The following is a 22375-nucleotide window of genomic DNA, read 5'->3' as shown; positions in this document are numbered from 1 at the left end:
GCACAAATTAGTGCAGTACTATGCAGTTCTACTGTAGGTGGAATTCTATTCATAACATGTTCGAGCGCTTACTCGAACAAAGATGGGCAATATCTGCAGTCTTATCAGACAAGAGCTTTCACTAAACTATCAGATGCACGAACCCTCGAACTGACTGATGATAGCTGGGGAGTTATGGAGGAACTCTTACCAGTGCTTCACTCACTTAAATGTGCCACCAATGCCTTGTGTGGAGAATCCGGAGTATCCATTTCCATGGTTTACCTGGTGACAGCAACTCTTCTGTCAAAACACCTCAAAGAAATCCCAGGAGAGTCTCCCAAAGTCTCTGAGTTCAAGCAAACAGTGTCTACTTCACTGGAGCGGAGACTAGCGCCTGCAGATGTCAGCAGCGCTTGCAAGGTTGCACACTTTGCATCCTTCCTGGATCCTAGACACAAACACCTGAGGGTCACAACTGAGGAAGTTAGGGGCCATTCACATATCACGTTTTTTGCGCGCTCAAGTTCGTTATTTCAAATGTAGACATGCGGCAGGCACGCTCATAATGGAAGCGACATGGTCGCGACGCGCTAATTTTTTCCAGGCACCCACATCCAGATAAAAACATTTCAACTTTTCAGAATGTCGCAAGCACACCGGGGGTCATGTGACATGAATCAACCAATCAGCTTCATCCTTTCCCTAACAACATTGAAAGCTCAGCCAAGATGAAGGAACAGCTGGTCATAGCTGTACAGGATAGACATTTTTAAATAAATTTAGTAGCAGAGCTACTGCAAGCGATTTTTAGTGCTGCAAATCCATTTAACCTTTGCTGCAACTTCCGCGTCTTCATGAGGTGCGCAGGTAATGGTTGCTTAGCAATGGCAGACGCCTCTGGAGCGCAAGCGCCCGAACGCTTTGGGGGGAAAGCAGAAAGCGGCACGCAATCGTGATAACTATATGCGCGCGAGGAAGATTTCGGCGGGAAAGTTTATTGAGAGCTTTCGTAAGCCTGACGAAAAACATTCATACAGCACGGTCAATGCATGTGATCGGGTCAAATTTGTCTCTTTGCCAAGCTAAAATATTTTTAGTAACAAAATTAAGACATATTATTTATGCTAAATAGACCAAGATTTAAGTGTCACATTTAGCCACAGGTGAAATCGAGTCTGTTCGCTTCAGGCATTTCGTATTTATCACTTATCATCATGTACATGTAGGCTATTTGTAATCGTTCAGATGAAAGATGTAGGAGCTAAGCAGGAGCTAAGAAAAAATAGGAACTGGATGTAGTGTGTGGTTTAAGCCTTCATGTGTTTGATGAGCTCTCACATCTTAATGTCCAAGTCTGTGGCTCACTCCATATTTCACACTCTCTCTGATATGGCAGCTAATACCTGAAACCCGGTCTCGTTATGGCACAAAGCTCGATGTCCTGGATCAGGTCTTACAGACACTGGTGGAAATCAACAAACTACAACATACCTCTAAAGCAATCCTGTCCCCTAGTGGTCATATAATTACCTCCAAGTATGCCCCATTTTCATTGTCACGAATGCAAAACATGATTTACAAACACGCATTTTTGTTTTATAAGCTTTGTAATATTTTATCTGAATTTCAGAACATCGAATTACAGCATAAAAGCATAGCTAGTAAAGAAAGAGCATTTTACAAATGAAAAAAAAAAATTTCTACAGGTAACAATATAGCCTACTGAGGAAAACCATTTTGCACCTTTAAGAAACTGCAATCTCTTGTTTCAGACTACCAATAAAACTCTTAATACAGTGGTTAACAAGTAGCCTAACTAATTCAACCCACATCAAAAACATCACATACATGCAATTCAGGCTTCCCTTTCAATCACAATACATTTCATATGGGATGTTACATCTTTCAAACGAAGTGATGGCACTACAAAGGCTGATAATGGACATTATCTTAAACGGACCGTTCACCCAAAAATTTAAGTTCTGTCATTTACCCTCTTGTTGTTCCAAACCGAAATTAATTTTTAACACAAAATGAATGAGATCACAGCCTCAGTCACCTTTCGCTTTCATTGCTCTTGTTTATTTATAAGTTTTTTGAAATCTTTGGTGTGATTTCCTGTGTTGAATGGAAAGAGACCTGATAATAAACATATAATTTCAGTGGCTAACTGGTTCAACACCTTTTCCACATACACATACATAACAGTAGACAATGTTTTTTTGTTTTTAATGAAAAATAATTTAGCTGTAGAGAATTTTTTTTTTATGTTGAAACATGTATACTGTCAAATATTTAATGGTGAAACTATATAGTCACTGATGTGCGAGGAGCAGTGAAACCCAGAATGACAATTAAATAATGGCATGTCCCATTATATCAAGAGGAATAAATAACAGAAAAGGAAAGTCTGAGTGTCATTTACTTTAGCAGAACTCAAAGGGACCAGATATTGTGCAGCACCAGCAATGCCAGCAGGCTGACCTCTTGTGGCAAGAAGAACTATCGATCTACACAGAACCAAACTGATTTAGTCTAAACAGTGAAATACGGAAATTGCTTACCTTAAAAATAAAAGGTATATTAAAATAGCACAAATACACTTGTGTTCAAAAGTTTGGGGTTGATAAAGTGTTTACATTTTTTTTAAAGAAGCCTCTTATGCTCACCAGGGCTGCATTTATTTGTTCAAAAAACAGAAATATTGTGAAATATTATTACATTTTAAAACAACAGTTTTCTATTTGGATACATTTAAAAATGTAATTTATTCCTGTTATGGTAGAACTGAATTTTCAGCAGCCATTACTCCAGTCTTCAGTGTCACATGATCCTTCAGAAATCTATTCTAATACGCTGATTTGGTGAGCAAAATGTATTTCCTATTACTATCAACATTGTGTAAAAGCTTTTGTAAAAAAATATAAATGTCTTTACTGTCACTTTAGATGAATTTAATGAACCCATGCTGAAAAAAGTATACATTTCTTAAAAAAGACTTATGAACAGTAGTGTATATACTAAAAATCTTCAGTACATCAAATCAGCACTGCACAAATCCTTACACTCATCACCAGCTCCCTCAATACACACTGTATGCCACTTTTCAACCTCTTCACCCAGACAACTACTGCAGTGCATCAGTACTTCTCCCAACCTCCAGACATTCAGTTTTAAACCCCAAACAGCAGCTTTCACCCCTCACCTCTTTATAATTCCAGTTTTAAAATACTGTTCCATTTTAGTGTCCAGCGTCATAAACAACGAGTTCTTTGTGACTTTTCCGGAGCATGCGTCCACAGTTACTATGAGGAACCCTGACTGGGTGAGGTCAAACCTCTCTGCATTCACCTATAGTACAGGAAAAAGAGAAAACAAAACGATTTTTTTTAATGTTAACAATAATTTCTTCATGCACCACAAAAGAATATGCAAGTTAAATGAAGCTAAACACATCTTCTAATTCCCTGTCCTCTACACACCTCTCCCCACTGTCACATCACAAAATGCACAAAATCACCCCATATTAAGACAGACAGACAGACAGATAGACAGATGGATAGATATATAGGTAGATAGACAGATGGATAGATGAATAGGTAGATAGATGAATAGGTAGATAGATGAATAGGTAGATAGATAGATAGATCTCGCCATCATCCAGTCCATCTGGAATGACATGAAGAAACAGAAAAAAACGGAGATACACTAAATCCAGAAGAACTGTGGCAAGTCTCCAAGATGCTTCAAGAAACCTACCTGCAAAGCTACAGTACTGTGAAAAGTTATAGGCACCTGTGTAAAAATGCTGTAAAGTGAGGATGCTTTCAAAAAATTATATCATAAATAGATTTTATTTTTCAGTTAACACCTATTAACTAAATCAAATCAATATTTGGTGTGACCACCCTTTGCATTTAAAACAGCTTTTGTCCTTGGTACACTTGCGCATAGTTTATATATATATATATTATATATATTATATTATATATATATACAGTGGGTACGGAAAGTATTCAGACCCCCTTAAATTTTTCACTCTTTGTTATATTGCAGCCATTTGCTAAAATCATTTAAGTTCATTTTTTTTCCTCATTAATATACACACAGCACCCCATATTGACAGAAAAACACAGAATTGTTGACATTTTTGCAGATTTATTAAAAAAAAAAAACTGAAATTTTTAAACACAAACAGTTGAAAAGGTTTTAAACTCGCTATCATTAAACATGAAAATAATAAAATATAGTACTAGCCATATCACTAAACATCCCTGAAAATGTGTTTTACTAAAGTGATGTTAACTTTACTTGATTTAAAATCTAATTATATTATTTAACATACTTACTATGGCAGCCTTAAAATACTAAAACTACAATAAAAAATAAACTTAAAAAATGGAAATAAAGCTAGACATGTATTCTTACATTTTACTTAATAAACCAGTGAACACAAGCATGATTCTCCCAAGATGAAATGAATGTTTGGAATAATCACTCACAGTGATATAGGCTTGAGTGTCATTACTCTGTTCTTCTTTTACACTGAGGGATTTGATCTGAGTTTGGAGGTAGCTGTTCCATGGATCACTGGAGAAGGCAAACTACAGGGAGGAAAAGAAAAGTCACTCAAGGTTGACAGTTTAATGGCTCCCTGTTACAATTACCCAGAAAACGCAAGGTAAGGCTCTTGGACATGACGGCAGATGGACAGTCTGTCTATCTGGCACACAGTTCAAAGCCTGTCCCGCTCAAACAGAAATACACAAATGATCCTGTCCGTTCATGTGGAGCTTGGACCGTCCTTACCTGTGAGGCCCCACAGGCTCTGCAGGGCTCTGTGTTCGGCTTTGGCATAGGCACTATGTTGCTGGCAGGCTTTCTGTATTTGGGGTAGGCATTGGCAGTGCAGTTGCAGGTCTGAGTCTTTTGGTTGGCATGTATGGTGGCGATGATCTTCACTCTCTCACAGCCTGCGGTGGAGCAGTAGCTATAGCCGTCTCGTCTGTGCCGAGCTCGTGTGTACAGCCATAACAAACTGGAGGTTAAACACAGGCTTACTGTTTCAGACTGATCAGGCTTCACTGTAAACAATAATTTATCTGGATTTGACAATATAATTTAAAGCGAAGTAGGACAACACAAGTAAAACCCAGAGGCAATGTGAGAAAATGAGCAAACAAAATGATATACATCAAAATGAAAGGTGATATGTAAGAATTAATTTGTAGAGACTAAGCCACTCATGGGTCAATTCCACCGAAAAGTGTTAACAATGCGGCTCTGTTTGTATGAGCATCAGGATGAGCCTGACAAACCAACATGGTCTCAGTCAACGGCGTGATAATTAGAAATGTTTCTTGAGCACCAAATCAGCATTTTAAAATGATTTATGAAGGATCATGTGACACGATCACCTTTTCCATCATCTAATGATTAATAATTAACATTTAAATCTTTAGCAGATCTGAAAACAAATATAAATTTTTCATATAATAATGTAATGCCTAAATTCCCTTGGAGCATTTATAACAACAGATTTTAGTTTTTAGTCTTTTTTTTCTTCTTTTTTTAGAATTTTAATATTCTGTTTAAAGGGATATTAATACTATTTTATTATTTTTATTGTAGGATATTATTAACTATATTAAAATCCTTAAAAAATGCATAACTTCACAAGACCTAATTTGATTCCTACAGCTTTTTGTGAAATCATTGTGTTGATAAAGGCTTGTTAACATTTCAAATACATTTTTTCCTACCCAACAGATTTGTCGAAAAAGTACTTCCTTTCCTGCTGTCGCTTCTCTAGGTCTGAAATGGATGACACAGGGCCGTAGTCTTCTATGCCATCAAAGCCGTTGCTCTGCTTGTTGTAGATGTCTGATGTGATCTGGAAGACTGTTTCACTGGGGTAGCAGAAGCCGAGTAAAGCCCAATCACCCCTACAAGAGCAACACAGTCAAAAAGCACATCAGATTGTCTCTGGCATGAGCACATAGCCGCGGGAACGTATTTTGAGCAGGGGGGGCTGAGAAATAAAACCTGGGGGGGGGGGGGTTTGTCTTTATTGTTGCTGTTTTCATTAAAAATAAATAAAACAATTAACCACAAACTAAGCATTTGTTTTAAAAGAGGGTAAATACCTTATTTATCTGGGTTACAACACAAGTAGACTATATCCGTCTTATTCATTTTGTTAATAAAAGTTAGATGTTTAATATAGGCCTATGCGAATTTGCCATTGTACTATTTTATGGCTGATGTGTTTTAATTAATAGGCTAATAATGAACTACAAACTACGATCGTTTAAAAAAATGGGGGAAATCCAAAGACCGTTTATTTATTTGTGTTACAATGAGGGTAAAACATATTTTCCTTATTCATATTGTTAATAAAAGTTCAAAGTTTAATATAAGTAAATTTGTCATCGTACTGTTTTACTGTATAGCCTTTTGTATTATTGTTAATAATAATAATGAGCCACAAACTAAGCGTTCGTTTGAAGTAAGGGGAAAATCCAAAAACCTTTTATTTATTTGTTACAACGCGGGTATGTCTTATTCGTTCTGTTAATAAAAGTTTTATGTTTAATATAAGCTACTTTGTCATTGTAGTATTGCTGATGTTGTGTGTGGGATTTTTTTTTCATTAAGAGTAATACTGAATCAACCTTAAGCATTAATTTTGTTCCAAGAATATGAAAGATCTAACATTAAATATCAAAATAAGCGCTGTAGAAGCAAGAATGCGAGATTGTTATTACTATTGGTTGTTGCTGAGATAATAGACGCTCTTCTGTCTTTCTCAGTTGTATCTTCGCAATGGCTGTAGAAATGGTCGTTAATTCTTGATTTGGGTCCGGCACAGACATGTTACAGGTAATAATATGATCAAGAAGTCATGGCAACAAACGACTTCCTAAGTCAGTTTAAGTTGAAACGACTTTCACAATCAATTTGATTAAACTGAATTCATGTTTTACTGTTGCTTATTGTCACTGTAGGCTTAGGTATTTTTTTCTATGAATTTTAATGAAATGACAAATTAATCAAATTAGCTTTATTTATTTTTTGTTACAAAATTTTCAATGATTTATTTTTAACACCGCACCCCCAGCCCCCCCATTTTTTCTTGAGCTACATGCCAGGGGGTGCTGCAGCACCCCTACTTCCCGCGGTAATGCATGAGCAACATGTATGTTAATTACTAAGGCAAAATTTCATGGTTATATAGTTTAGTAACTAATGTTCTGTTTCAGATATGGGGGATCACATTCTTCCTTTTTTACTTACCGGTCAAAATTAATAAGAGACAGGACTGTTTCTCTGGGTGTAGGTCCATTCCAGTGCACCGTGTAGCTCTTGCCCATCATCAGTACAGGCTGGTACTGCTGAGAAGGAGCTGTCTGGCTTCTGATACCTCTGAGAACCATTGGCTTATCAGGGTATTCATCTCTACTGATAGATAGGCTCAGATTAGATGCAGCCTGTGTCTGTATATACACCTATGTAGAACACAAGTAACATTGTTTAAAAAGCAAAAACAGTTAAGAGAATATACATTACTGTTCAAAAGTTTGAGGTCAGTGAGATTTGGTTTAACAAAATTAAAAAATGTAATAAATTCAGCAAGGAAGCATTAAATTGTTAAAAAGCAGCAGTTAAGACTTACATTGGAACAAAAAACAATTTTAAATAATGCTGTTCTTTTGAGCTTTCTATTCATCAAAGAATCCTAAAGAAAATGTATCAAGGTTTCCACAAAATTATGAAGCAGCACACCTGTTTTCATCAGCAATAATAATAAATATGAGCAGCAAATTAGCATATTAGATTGATTTCTGAAGGATCATGTGACACTGAAGACTGGAGTAATGGCTGCTGAAAATTCAGCTTTGCCTATAAATTACATTTTAAAACATTAAAACAGAAAACTGTTATTTTAAACTGTAAAAATATTTCACAATAATATTTTTACTGTATTTTTCATTAAATAAATGCACCTTGGTGAGCATAAGACTTTTTTCAAAAGCATTAAAAATGTGTTAACGACCACAGCCTTTGAACAGTGGTGTACTTGCATATCAACATAACATGAAAATTCAAAAGGAGAATGAGACACCTATTTCTTTACCTGAAAGTACTTGCCGCTGCACACAACCCCATTCCAATCAGGAACATCCACACATTGAGGGTGGCGGATCAGGAAGTTGTCGGCCCTTGCCACATACGTATCTGTGTAATTGCTGATTGAACCATCCAGGTCATGAAAGATGGAATTTTTATCGCCGTCCAGATCATTCTGCTCAAACCACTCGCCTGGTCGGCCAAAAAATGCCCTTAGAGTTACCTGGATGATTAAAAGAGGATCACTGGTCATGAGAAATGTAAACGAAAACAACTGGACAGAACAAGAATCAATGTGGTACCATTTAGACACAAGTGAGGCAAAATATGACCACATTTAAAGACCTTTCCAAGGGCTCTTTTTAACATATGCTAAATACCAGCTGCCAGAACAGGGGCTTATTTTTTAATTATTCAGCACCAGAGCAGATGGTGACCAATCAAGAGAGAACAACCAGATGTGTCGTTTCTCAAAACGAAAAAAAAAAAAAAGAAAAAAAAATTATAAGTGAAAATGTCATAAAACTCTTCAGTTTTTTTTTCTTTTTTAGGAGACGCAGCTTCAATTCTGGATGTTTTCTGATCATATTCAATCTCTATAATTATAATAAAAAAAAAACTGAAATTCAACCATTAATATATATAATATATATATATATATAAATTTGACTAAAATAAAAAAATGGCCATAAATTATTTTTGAAACACAATATATTTTAAGTTAACACCAGTGTCATTTCAGTATCACCAAGATATTTTTATTAATATTTTGAATCAGTTTTTATTTTTATATTTTCCATTTTAATTTCAATTTCAGTTAAAAGTTTTAGTAATTTTGTTGTGTTTTGTCATTTTTAGTAGTTTTTATTTTTTATGTCTATATAGTTTTTATTTCAGTTTTAGTTTGTTATGGCAAGTTTTTTATACTTTATTTTATTCCAGTAAAGTTTATTTTATTTCAAATATCAAATATGTTTTGTTTTTTGTGGTTTTAGTTTTATTTAACAGTAATAAACCTGGTTAACACACTAACTTGGGCAGTCCCAAAATAACATGACTAAAATCAAAATAATATAATTTAATAAATAAACAAACTATAAGCACTGAAAATATAAAGGAAAACTAAACTAAATGACAAACTGTTGCTTCAAGAGAAATTATATATATATATATATATATATATATATATATATATAATTCTAAACTATAATAAATGTGACTGAGATAATGTACAAATAAACAAAAATGTTACAAAAAATTAGAAAATGTTCACAGTTTTTATTCTTTAGTACTGAATGTCTTATTACAGAAGCAGTTAAACTGAGTAACTTATTATGTCTGTAGGTGGGTTAGTAGTCACAGTATGGTAGTGTCAGTGAGCATTTTGAACAGTTTTCAAGTCCTAAATGTGTATGTGCACTCACACTAGGCTGGAAGGCGAGAGACGACAGGTTATTTCTGGGTGTCAGCTGCCAGATGTTTTTCAGGCTGAATCCCACAGCCATGATGAAGCGCTCTGTCGTTGGACTGAAGGCCCGAAACGTGCTGTCTAAGATTCTCACTGGACCATCATTTATCTGAAAACCTCGGATTGGAAATGTCCTGACAAGAACGGAGCAAAAGGCAAACAATATTCCAGTCAAACAAAGAATTTGCCTTTTGCTAAACCAGACAAAAGTTCATGTTAATACTAATCTTCCCTGAGTTCCCTCACATACTTGTTTCTTGGTAGAGTCCTCATCTTTCCATCTACTCCACCGATCCCCCAGTATTTATTTTGTCCTCCATTGGTGCCACGATTTCTGCTTTCACCAACAAACAGAGACTGGGAGACCTCCTGACTAGAGCCCTCATCTTTAGGGTAGCTGCCATCACTGCAGTGAAGAGGAGGGGGAGAAGGAGGAGGGGAGTGAAACATTTTAATTGTTTCATTAACTGCCTGCCTTAGGAGGTTGATGTAGAACACTAGTGCAGGCAAGTTCACACCCTTGCACACATTTGTCAATCAGGGGTGCATTTCCCAAAAGCAACTATGGTCGCAAGTTCTGTTGTTACCAATAGAGTTCAATGGAACGAACCACCATAGTTAGCTAACGATGCTTTTGGGAAACGCACCCCAGACTGTGAGTGTTTTAGCTTTAAAAAAAGTGTTCCTTTAAATGACTATGCCTGCAGCCAGGGACAGAGACAGCAAGAACATTCCTGCATATACATATATACACTCACATAAACTGTATGGTTGTCAATTTAACATGTTATTCATATATGCGATTAATTAGATCATAATTTGTAGTTGACTGGCAGCTCTAATAAACAGAAAAATGACACAGTACCTTGCAAATGAGAGTCCAACACCATTGTCTGCAAATCTATTAAAAAAACAACAATCAGAAGATAGCTATATTTTATTTATGCAATTAGCTTTTTAACGGGTCTATAATTATGAGGTTTTGTCCCATACCCTGAGTTTCGTATGATGATGTCACCTCCACGGATCCAGGCCCCCAGATCGTTGTTTTTAAAGGAGATGAGAGTATCGATGACTGCGGTCACCCGTGGCCTGTTTGGATCAGAGTTCTCATGAGGCTTGAACCTGAGAAAGCAATGTCAAACAATGAGAAATTCAGTCTTTCCTTCAGAAGAAAAGGTGTTAATGCTAGGGAAGTGCTTTAGAGTTGTGAGGGTTTTCTGTATGACTGCTAGGTGTTTGCTACTGTAATATGAAAAAAGATATAATTTAAATGTAAGCATTTATACATATTAGTATTTATTATACTGCTTTTAATGTATGCTGATTTATATTGAATTCGGCATTAAATGAAAATTCACCCAATCTATTTTCTAAATGCATGTTATAAATCTTATTGTGGAATATTCATCTATGTATATCTTTAATTTTTTGTATTATTTTTAAGTCAAAATATAACTTTTGATCATATATCATATCTTCCAGTGAAAACTACAGTCTACAGAAAAGATCTGTCATTCCGTTTCATTGCAACTTTAAATATTTATTTATTAAGTATTTAACCACCACTGAAAACAATATATATATAATCAGGAAAATTATTTAAAAAATAATTAAGATTAATATGCAAGTAAATGATAAACGTAAATACACTTTTTTTTTTTTATAGAAGTAAATACAAGAAAAAAGTAAAGAAAATGTCCAGACACATAATGGTAATCAGAATTTTTGGCACAATGGCATAATGCCAAAATTATGTTTTGCTGTCAAATGTGACCTAGGTTTTTGTGAGATTCGCCCATACATTTTACAGAAAAATATTTTGACACAGAATACAGTCAAAATATCTGAAATAAACAAGGGTGAAGCATACACCTACAGCATATACACACACACACACACACACACACATACTGACACACTGTATATTTATAGTGTGGTCGTGTGTGGCTTAAGAAAAAAACGGAACTCTTTCCGGATATCCCATATCCCCTGACTAGTGCAGAAACTCTATCTGGGCAGATGTGTTTTCATTATAAGCTGAATCAACTGACCCTGGACATAAAGAAACGTTCACCATGTTTACTCACCTAGCGCTGTTGTCCAGACAGAGATATTCACGTGGGTCTGCTGCAGTGGCGTTGGTGCTCTTGACTTTTCTATCAATAAAGAGGCCAGCCTGACACAGGATGAAAGAAGCAATCACTCTTCACTTTGAAATTGTATGTTCAGTGTCTGGTAATACAGTGCCAGTGAAAGTAAAGCCTGTAGTTTCTCTGCACCTGGACAGTCACGAGTCACGACACTTAGCTCATAAGCCTTTGGTGTTCTTAGCTCGCATGTATAACCATAACCAGCGTTTGATGCGCTGGTCTTTAGTTGTACAAGGTTATAATTTGGTGATTAAGCATAAAAAGGGATCAGAGAATATCATTGCTGATGCTTTATCCAGAGCTTGGTCAGTGGCTTGAGAACTTGTTAACACTTGTATAATGAGTGAATTAAATAGTTTTTTTTTAAGGGGGGGAGTGTTACGTTCCTCGTATGTTTTGTATTCTTGTTTGCTCCCCGTTTTCTTTTCTCCTTTTCCTCTTTTGTTGTTTCTGCTCTAAATTCTTAGGTTTTGTTTACTGGCTGCTCGGTTAATCAGTTGATCAGTCGGGATGGACCTACCCATTTAAAAGGCGGCCGGGTTTTGTGTGCTGCTGTCAGCCGTCCTGCTTTCCAGCCAGCGGGCGACTGTCCGTTTTTGCCAGCCTCGCTCATTTTTTTCTTTGACTGTTTGAGTTGTGTTTATTAGTTCTTTTGAATTGTTCAGTTGACTGACTTATTCGTTAGTTTATTGAGGCTTTCTGGCCCTGTGGTTAGGTTTACTAAACCTGTGTCATTGTTCGCTAGAACTTAGAAACACCTGTTGCTGAATGATTAGTGCTTTAGTTGCTGGTTTGACATGTGGTGCTAAGTTACCCCTGTGATCAGTTAACCTAGACCAATGTGTTTTTGTTAAGTGAGTCCTGTTAGAATGATTTCGGGAAAAGGAGGTAGGTAAGTTTTTGTATTTAGATGTTTTTACATTTGGTAGTTCTAGTTAGGGAGTGACTGCCACCTATGTATTTTGGTTATTAATCAGGGTAGTTTATGTTGGCCGTCGGATACACTAAAGTTTTATTTTTACACTTTCTGTTTGATAGTTAGATTAGTTGGGTTGAGGTTCAGCTATCGGGGTTGTTTTGCTTTTGATTATTTCTTTGTTTTGGCGTCACTCAGTTTTCAATCCTTTTCCCCATAATTTATCCTATAAGTTATTTATTTTTAGTGATTGCTAATCTGCACCTCTCAAAAATAAATAGAGTTCATATTGAACATGATTGCCTGTTTCCTGGTCATTTCCTTTCATGGTTTGCCCCAGTGCCAGTTGTGTCTCACTTAAATGTTACGAAACATCCTCACAAATATTAAACACATAACATTACGAGCTAGCCAACATAAACAAGTGGATAATAGAGAACTATCGTATAGGGAAATGTATGTGTGAGCACCCTGCCACACAAGCACATCGTGCCGGACCTTTGAACAATGAGGCATTTCAGAGAATGAACGAAGATGCCTTGTGTACATGCAATAAAAATTTGAACTCATAATTGATTGCACGAGTCTTTCCTGAAGCCACACTTTATAAAATGTTGCAAATCCCAAATGACTTATGAACTGCACTATTATGAGCCAAAGTCTGGAAATGCTAACTTCACCACAGGAAGCTGGGTATTAAATGAAGATGGAGAAATAGCATCAGCACTGATATTGTGTGATGAACATTACCTGAAGATAAATTTAAAAAAAGACTCCAAATGCGTCTACAAATCATAAAGTCTAATTATCCTAAATCATTGTTATTATTTGAAGGTTTGTTTTGCCCACTGACTTGTGAATTTGGCATTATAATCATAGATGAGGCATTTGATTACCTTAAAGTTGGAATGAACACGGTTGTTAAAGAAGATGCCCAGAGGCGTGAGCTCAGCTTTCGTCTCCGGAATCAGTCCATGAGAATCACCTGTAGAGGAATTGTGGAAAACATACCAAATTCCTGCATCCTGAGAGAGAAAAAAGAGAAAATTAATATACCAGGTATTTTCATAAATATTTTCATATCCTTAACATTTTCTGAAGGTTAAACAACTCCTTTTACTGACAATTTGCTTACAAATGCCCTATTTTTTACTAGTGGAAAGAGAGGGTGAATAATATTTACTCCTGAGTCCTGATTTCTATCACAGGAAGATGACTGAGACTCTCTTAACCTGGTCTGCTGAAAGCATGACTTCATAGGAAGCTTTTCTTTTAATAATAAAGGGTGGAGGGTGCATCCTTTTATATACAAAACCCTCAAACAAAACAAAGCGCAACAATACCACCAGCCTGAACAGATTTCTTTTGGCAAATAAATTTTTAATTAAAGAATTGGAATGTGGAGATGCTATCTGTGATTGCACAAGCACCTTGATGTTCTCATTAGTATCACAGAGCTGTGGGCATCATTTCAAAGAGCACAAATTCAATCAGAGAAAGTCACGGAATAGTCGTTCTATGATAAATAAATACCCTCAAAATGTTGCAAACAAACACTGACTCACTTTTCCTTGCAGATCATAGTGAAAATGATTCATTTGGTCAAATCAAGGATTGTGCATATACCTGTGATCCAGCTGCTGAGTTACTGATCAAATGATTATTGGGGTGTGCGATCCAAAATGTAGACACTGCCCTAGAATACAAACATTAGACAGGGTCTTGTAAATGTGTGATCTTAAAATACATTGATTGAAGCATTTGTTTATTATGTTTAAAACAAAATAATACATTTTAGTCTTAGCTTTTAGATATAGTTTATTATAAAAATAACTTTGGCAGCACTAAAATACTAAAACTACAATAAAAATGAAATAAACAAAAACTAAATTATAAAAACATTATAATAAAACTAACAAAGATCAAGCAAAACCTTAAAAATAATAATAATAAATAAATAATTAATAAGCAAATAAATATTTGACAGCACTAAAATACTAAAACAACTATAAAAATGAAATAAACAAAAACTAAATTATAATAAAACTAACAAAGATCAAGTAAAACCTTAAAAATAGTAATAATAAATAATTAATAAACAAATACATTTAAAACACCTGATAAAAATAATAATAACCTGAAAAAAAAAAACTATAATAACCCTGGCACAAAAGTCCAACTGTTCCAAACTGACCCCAGCATTACCTCACTGTTTGATCAGAACTACAACTCTGAAACATATTCCAACATCAACCTTCATCCTGAACATCTACAGCTCTATACACAAACACACACACGCTCCAAAAACATTTTTTATCCTTTTTAAAACAGCACCTTCTCAGCTATCCTCTGCCAGGGACATTGGGTGTTTTATTGCCCAGATAAGAGAAAAAGACTATTGCTGAGTCTCAGGAAATGAGAGCTCTGTTCTTTCTCCTGTTATTTGACCAAAAAATACAACAGGTCACACTGTCAAGGTCAGTTACCCAGAGCAGAACAAGCACTCTGTACATCAAGAGACTTTGAGATAACATTCACACACATACACAATTTCAAGCTGAGAGGCTTCAAGAAGCGTGAATATTGGCCTCATTGTAAGTTACAGGTCTATGAAGCAATATTCAATAAATATGTGTGAGTTTATGGTATCTTACTTGCACTCGTTTGCAGGAGATGGTACATATCCTTTGTGTACCCTGTCTGTAATTTCTGTGCACATGCTATCATTGCGGTCGGTAGGTAGAATGGTTCCTGGCCTGGTCAACAAGCCTAGGTTATGGAAAAATATGTTCCTTTGTTCAATCCCGTCCTCCAGGAAAAAACAATGTCCCAGTGTATCATAGCCAACTGTGTCCCTAACCTATAATAAAAGGAAGATATCATGATGAATCAAAACGAGAAGATCAATGAAAACAAATACATTATTGTTAGGACATATATATTTCTCTCACCAGCAGGCCATTAGTGGCATGTATGCCAACACATCGGGAGAAGGAGTGATGGATGGAGAGGGAGTCCAGATAGGTGTGGTCACTGTATCCCCCGCGCTGGTCCACATCTCCACACCTATGAAAGTTCACAGGGTATCTGCCCTTCTCCCGCTGCTGACCCATGTGTTTCAGCTCCACCTGAGACAAGTGGACCGACGAGAAGTTCCCCAAAATCTGAACAAGATCAAAAAACAAGAAATCAAAAACACAAGACCAAGTGTTGGCCAACTAATATCTATCGATCTATAAAAACTTTATTTTTTTTTAAAAAGAGTGGTTGTATTAGGGGTGTAACGGTACACAAATATGACAGTTCGGTACGTACCTCGGTTTTAATGTCACGGTTCGGTATGATTTCGGTACAGCAGGGGGGAAAACTAAACTTTTTTTTTTTTTAAATGTATGGTTTACTGAACAAGTTGCTCTTTCTTTAAATACATTCAGTTATAGTTAAAATTTCTTAGTGATAAAAATCTTATCAGCTTATGCTTAAAACTATAGGGAGACCGTTTACATTATAAGGTTACAATTAGGCATAACAACTTAACCCAAACTTAAATTTAATTGCTATTTATTTTTAAATAGATGATTAACACTCAACTTAAAAAAAAATAAAAAATTGTATGCAAACAAGTAAATTGCACATAATGCAGTTTATAAATTAACTTATAAATAATACAATTTCTAAGTTATTTGTTAAAATATATTCAATTACACAATGGCTGTCATAGCATGTTTCATAACAGATTAATTTAAACATACTGTACATTAAGTATTTAAGACTAACAGGTTTAGTAAAATATAATGAGTATATGGTGTAATATTTTGCAAAATGCTCCTCTCTAGACTTCATTTCTCTAGTGAACTAACGAGCTGTGTTTTATTTCCACGCTGTATTGTTGATGTCTTTCCGCGGTTGAAACACTGATTGAGCAATTACATGAGGCATGAGATGTTCAGTCATGTTTATTCGCGTTAAAACTAGTAGTACAGAGGAAGGAATGATCGAGTTCACTCGCGCTCCGCTCTGCACAAATCTGCGGGGCGTCACGGCTCAGACACGGGAACCGGAGCTGATCGCGGCCGCTCTAGTCAGTGTTTGTGTTGGGATTATACCGTCACGTTTCTGAACTGTCCCAGAAGCGGCTCTCTAAGGCGTTTATACAGCGATCTGTCGTGCCACATAAAAGATGGTCAAACGCCATTTATTATTTGAATTTCCTGAGAAGAAGAAGAACAAGAAAAAAAGAAAAAAAAACTGTATTCGTGCGGTACACATGCGTACCGAACCGAAAGACCCGTACCGAAACGGTTCGGTACGAATACGTGTACCGTTACACCCCTACGTTGTATAAGTGCTACTGTGTGTTGTGGCTTGTCATTCTGCTGCCAAAAATAACACACAAATTTAAGATTATGCGTTCAGTTCCTTCCATTCAAAAGAGCTATACTCCATTATCTTGTGCAAACCCCAACATACAACAGCCTGTGGTTTCTCCACATGACAGCACCAGACAGCTTAGTGTTACATAAACACACAACCGCACACACATACACACACACAGACCCTCAAACAGACCTTGATGTGTCCCCCGAAGGTGTCGTAGCTGAAGTACTGGCACCAATTTTTTCCGTAGCAGGAGTTTTCCATTTCTCCATGAATGAGGATATTCCTTGAGAGGAGGGCCACCTCCGCACGCATGTCCACACCGTCCAGTATCTCTCCCACGTGGGTGAACTGAGGCTTTCCTGAGAAATTCCGACACATAAACACACTCCATAAAACTCACTGACTAATGATAGAGTTTGAAAATATGATGAGAGATTTATCTTAAATAATGAACCCAAAGTGTAAAATTAAAAATACAATAAAAACAAAAAAAATTCTCTGTTTAAATATTTGTATCATTTAATTAGATGAATTAAGAATAATTAATAAGACGAATTAGGAAGAAGTGGAATGAATGAGTGGATTAGCTTTTTAAAAAAAAGTTTCATAAATAATGGATCCAGGACATTCATTCGGACTGCCCTTTACGCACACCCAGAGTACACACAGTATCCTTCCGGACAGAAAAGGGCTGGCAAAAGCTTTGCCAACAGGACACAATGCACAAGGTGACATTTAAACTACATCCTGATAATAGAGGCCACATATTGAAGACATTTCCATTCTCCAACGAATTAACATATGTGCTGGGAATAATGACCATATTGTAATACATGCACAATACAACCCAGAAACTATTTGGATACTTAATGTTTTAGCATTATACAACAATATCAACTCAAGTGATATTTATTTTAAAGATATAAAATACCATTCAAAAGTTTGGGGTCAGTAAGATTTTTTTTTTTATTTATTGAATTTTATTCAGAAAGGATGCATTAAATTGATCATGAGTGACAGTAAAGCCATTTAAAATGTTACAAAAGATTTCTATTATTAAAAATCCTGGGAAAAAAAAAAATCACAGTTTCCACAAAAATATTAAGCAGCAGAACTTATTTTCAATGTTCAAAGAATACAAAAAGTTTCCTGAAAACCAAATCGGCATATTACAATGATTTCTGAAGGATCATTTGACACTGAAAACTGGAGCAATGGCTGCTGGAAATTCAGGCCTCCACCAATTACCGAGACCAAGGCCCATGCCTGCCTAAAACAGAGATGAGAAAGAGCTATTAAGAAAACCAGCAATGGACAAAAACATGCAAGAAGATGTGACAGATTTGGTGGAATGGTGTATTCATAAAAAATAAACTGTCTCAAATCAATCAGTTCGACGACAATAAAATATAAATGACAAATTAGGATGAATGGCTCTGAACTCTCGGCGAGCCAGCGCCTTGCCACCGGTGTCATGGTTCTCATGTTCTCGTACGTCTTCCGAGCAAGAAGCATTTCCTCCACCAATTACCGAGACCAAGGCCCATGCCTGCCTAAAACAGAGATGAGAAAGAGCTATTAAGAAAGCCAGCAATGGACAAAAACATGCAAGAAGATGTGACAGTACTCCGCTTCGCGTCGTGCCTTGTCATTTTTGGGTGAACCATCTTTAAATTTCAGTCTGTTCCTCACACAAAGCTGTTGTATTTCACTAATATCCATTAGTATAATATGCATTTGGACCACGTTAATGATGCCTTTTATAATTTCTGGGGCTTAACAACCCCTGGTCACACTTCAATTGTATGGAGAACAGAGGTGTGAACCTTCTGCTAAACATCTCTTTTTGTGGTCTCCAGAAATAAGAAAGTCATTTGGGTTTGGAATGACATGAGAGAGTGATAAATAATGAAAGAATACGTTGAACCATCCATTTAAAAATGATAATAATGAGTGTATTGACTTTTTACATCATTAATTCATAAAATATTACCTAGTGTAAATATAACCAATCCTACTTCCTCTCTCCCTATAAAGGCATCATTCAGTTGTGGCAAGGATGGAACTAAAAGAGTGGAAAAAAGGGGGTAAAAACAACAACAAAAAAGAACAAAACTATGGCTCAACAGACACTGGAGCTACTGCTGTCAGCTTCTGCGGTAGCATTAATACTTCCACTATGATGAAACTGCAGGTACTTCACAACAACTAGGTCAGAACTGCTATTTGTTATACTGACGCATATGAGCTCCAAAGGCCAAGCCTCAAACACGAAACCCTCTAGAGGTTTGGAAAATAGTGTCTCATTGAACTTTCTCCCATTAAGGAGTGTGGTTCACTGCAGTTTACAACAAGTTTATAAAATCTTTGTGGATAAACAGTGACTAACTACCCACTTTGAGACCAATAAGGCCAACTTAGCTGCTATGAGGTGGGAGGTCTATGATGGCCAGAAACCACACTTGTATTATCATTTTATCTTTCATATTTTCATCTTTTAGCAGCCACCAAGGAAAGATTACCTAATTTTTCAGAGTAACTATTATGTCTGATTAACACAGGAATCTTTCCTGTCTTTTTCCATCTTGTTCCTGACTATTCCCTACCCTCAAAGGGGAGAAGAATGTCTAATATCATTAAAGAGTGAATCGTCCCAATATTTCTTGCACTTTTAACACCTTCCACATTTACATATTCTCTGTGTAGCACTAAAACTTAAAGTCTTTGTTTAACAATCATGAAATGCAGTTTCAAAACAGCATGCTGCAATCATTTTTATAATTCCATGATGTTAAAACTTGCATGAAAGTTGTGGAAATAAACCACTTTCCACAATAGCACAACAAACTCTTTCTTCAACACAGATACAGATACACCAGGGATCTTATCAGTGTCATTTAGCTCTTTTGATGCTCCAAAATATGATGATCACCTTGCAAAAGGAATCCTTTTTGCAAAATAAAATCATACTAAAGAAATTTTAAAAATCTAATATAAAAAGGCCAATTTATACAGTGTGAGTCAACATCTTATAAAGGCAACATCTTGTTAAATTAAAAACTTGCTAAATTAAATCATGGGCGTATTTGTACTATAACCAAAATAAAATTATTGAAATGTTAATCACAAACATATTTACTTTGTATTTAATTAACAGTTGATCTTTTTCTACCCACTATTAGAATACATTTAGAACTTTATATTATTTTCTATTATATAAAGTTTGTATTTTGACCCTCTTGCAACCCCTGGAGGTCCCCATGCCCCTCATGTAACACATGCTTTGTATCCAAACATACACCTCTTTCTACAAGGACAATCCTCCCTGAGCAACCAGGAGTTCTCTCTTAACAACACAAACAAACTTCACAATAATCAACATTCTTTCATACCTCAACTTCTAGCAACTTGCCTCCTAGTCAGTCTGACATGGGCAAAGCACATATGTTAGATTTATCACTAGCCGATAACAGGCTTATCAATTTATTTCTATCAAAAACATGTGAGCTCCAACGCACCCCTCAGGAGTGCCTATAGGGAGCAGGGGGTTAGAATTGGACAGGCTGGTTTATGTTGCGCAAGTTTTCAGTTAGATTGTGCCAGATTGTTCTGTTTTGCAAAAGGGAGCTGCCAAGTTTGCATGTTTTCATCAGAGATGTGGCGAGTCTGACTGGTAAGGGGTGGAAAGCGAGGGTTAAATAAGTGGTTTCGGTGAGCGCAATGTGTCAAACTGAAGTCTCCAAATGAGTAAATTTAAGTCGGCTTTCTTGTCACACCTACTACTAACCATGTCCTGCCCATTTCTCCCCACCAGATTCACTGAAAACTACATAGCTGCACTGGCACAAAGTCAGTAGACAGCAGACAGATAATATTTCTTCGTATGATACACTACTCTTTGCATTACAGTTCTAGTTATGTAACAGAGAGAACACAGAAATCTTCTGAGTTTTCATGCCCAAGACCTTTGACTAAACTAATGTGTCTAGAGACACCGTCTGCAGTTTGAACATTAGAATAAGCATGCATATTTTCCATATTTCTTTAAGTAGTAAGAGAATGTTACAAACAAGTGCCTTTGCAATGGACTGTAAAAGTAGGCTTTATGTCTGGAGGAATTTCTATATTTGACACCAAACTCTTTAGAAAATATTTTCAGTTGCACGGTAATAAACTTCATCCCTCACTGAAAATCCATACTTTCCATCTGCAATGTAAATAAAAGAGACTCAGCATCTGGTTCTTCTGGCTTTGAGCTCTTGAAAAATCCTCGCAATGAGGTATTATAGACAGATACACACGTCAGCACTTTTCAAACAAATCCTGGAAATATGCCTGTTTAACCTTTCAACGGCTTTTCCTGCAGAATACTGCCATTTGATACACTGGGAGGCTTCTTTTGATGTGTTTCTGTGTAACAACCAAACAGGTCTCCCAATCCGAACAGCTGAAAATTGGCCAAAACCTCTCTAAAACTAGCCAACATACTAGTAAACCAGCTTTGGCTGGTTTAAGATGATTTTTTCAGTAGTGATGCTTTCAAAATGCCTTCCTTATTCACCTGTATTTGAGATTATTGACATGACTGCTGCCTAGAAGATCCTTGATGGTTCTCTTGGTCTCTTCCAGCAGGCTCTTAACCGCAGAATCACCGGTGGCCAGTGCGACAATGCGTCCTGCAGGTAGAGACTTCAGCAGCTGACTCAGCCTCTTACTGTCGTTACTGGAATCGTGTGTGTCAAAACGCTCGTTGCTCACCACCTCCGCCGTGTCCTGATCAACCACCCGCAGGTTAATTCCACGGCTGAAGTTCTTCTGGAAGCCATGGTCACCGGTAGCCAAACCTGAAGCAGGTACGGTGCGAGTGAGGAAGGTCCAGGACAGCCTCTCTGACCCGTGGAGCTCCAGAGTTCCTCCGGCATTCACACCCAAAAACTTGTGGCCCATGCCAGGAACCTCAGTCACGGCGGTTTCATCCGATCGGCCGACCAGGGTGATGGTAGCCAGGGAGCGATAGCGGCATTTTGGAGCCCCAATATGGAGAGCACCGCCATCTTCTATCAAAATGTGGCGCGTTCGTAATGTAATGTTTTTTGAGCCTTTTTTATCATCGGCAAAGACAACCAAACCTATAATAAAATTAATGAAATCAGCACAAAGAGGAGATTTAAAGGGATAGTTCACCCAAAAATGAAAATTTTGTCATTAATTACGCACCCTCATGTCGTTCCAAACCCATAAGACCTCCGTTCATCTTCGGTACACAAATTAAGATATTTTTGAAGGAATCTGAGAGCTCTCTGACCCTCCCATAGACAGCAAGGGTCCTTACACGATCAAGGCCCA

At 36.6% G+C, this 22375-nt stretch overlaps 1 protein-coding gene across 1 annotated transcript in view; it reads right to left on the bottom strand.

Moving 5' to 3' along the window:
* Positions 1-369: 369 nt before the first annotated feature.
* The window catches only part of LOC107592377 (transmembrane protein 2-like), a 34223-nt gene continuing 12217 nt past the window's right edge, over positions 370-22375 (bottom strand). The window contains exons 4-24 of the mRNA XM_016281875.1: positions 21591-22158; positions 18465-18582; positions 18278-18299; positions 17219-17388; positions 15601-15813; positions 15304-15509; positions 14276-14345; positions 13546-13674; positions 11671-11759; positions 10574-10705; positions 10446-10481; positions 9831-9986; positions 9537-9714; positions 8120-8335; positions 7279-7490; positions 5745-5927; positions 4792-5020; positions 4485-4586; positions 3188-3333; positions 2408-2492; positions 370-444 (exon numbers count right to left, since the gene is read on the bottom strand). Coding sequence (XP_016137361.1) covers positions 370-444; positions 2408-2492; positions 3188-3333; positions 4485-4586; positions 4792-5020; positions 5745-5927; positions 7279-7490; positions 8120-8335; positions 9537-9714; positions 9831-9986; positions 10446-10481; positions 10574-10705; positions 11671-11759; positions 13546-13674; positions 14276-14345; positions 15304-15509; positions 15601-15813; positions 17219-17388; positions 18278-18299; positions 18465-18582; positions 21591-22158 — 3335 coding nt within the window. The remainder of the gene's footprint in view (positions 445-2407; positions 2493-3187; positions 3334-4484; positions 4587-4791; positions 5021-5744; positions 5928-7278; positions 7491-8119; positions 8336-9536; positions 9715-9830; positions 9987-10445; positions 10482-10573; positions 10706-11670; positions 11760-13545; positions 13675-14275; positions 14346-15303; positions 15510-15600; positions 15814-17218; positions 17389-18277; positions 18300-18464; positions 18583-21590; positions 22159-22375) is intronic.

This window comes from Sinocyclocheilus grahami, unplaced genomic scaffold (assembly GCF_001515645.1).
Source record: "Sinocyclocheilus grahami isolate Dianchi unplaced genomic scaffold, SAMN03320097.WGS_v1.1 scaffold152.1, whole genome shotgun sequence".
Taxonomy (NCBI): Eukaryota; Metazoa; Chordata; class Actinopteri; order Cypriniformes; family Cyprinidae; genus Sinocyclocheilus; species Sinocyclocheilus grahami.
Note: the sequence above shows the minus strand (reverse complement) of the source record. Positions and strands in the feature narration are given on the sequence as shown.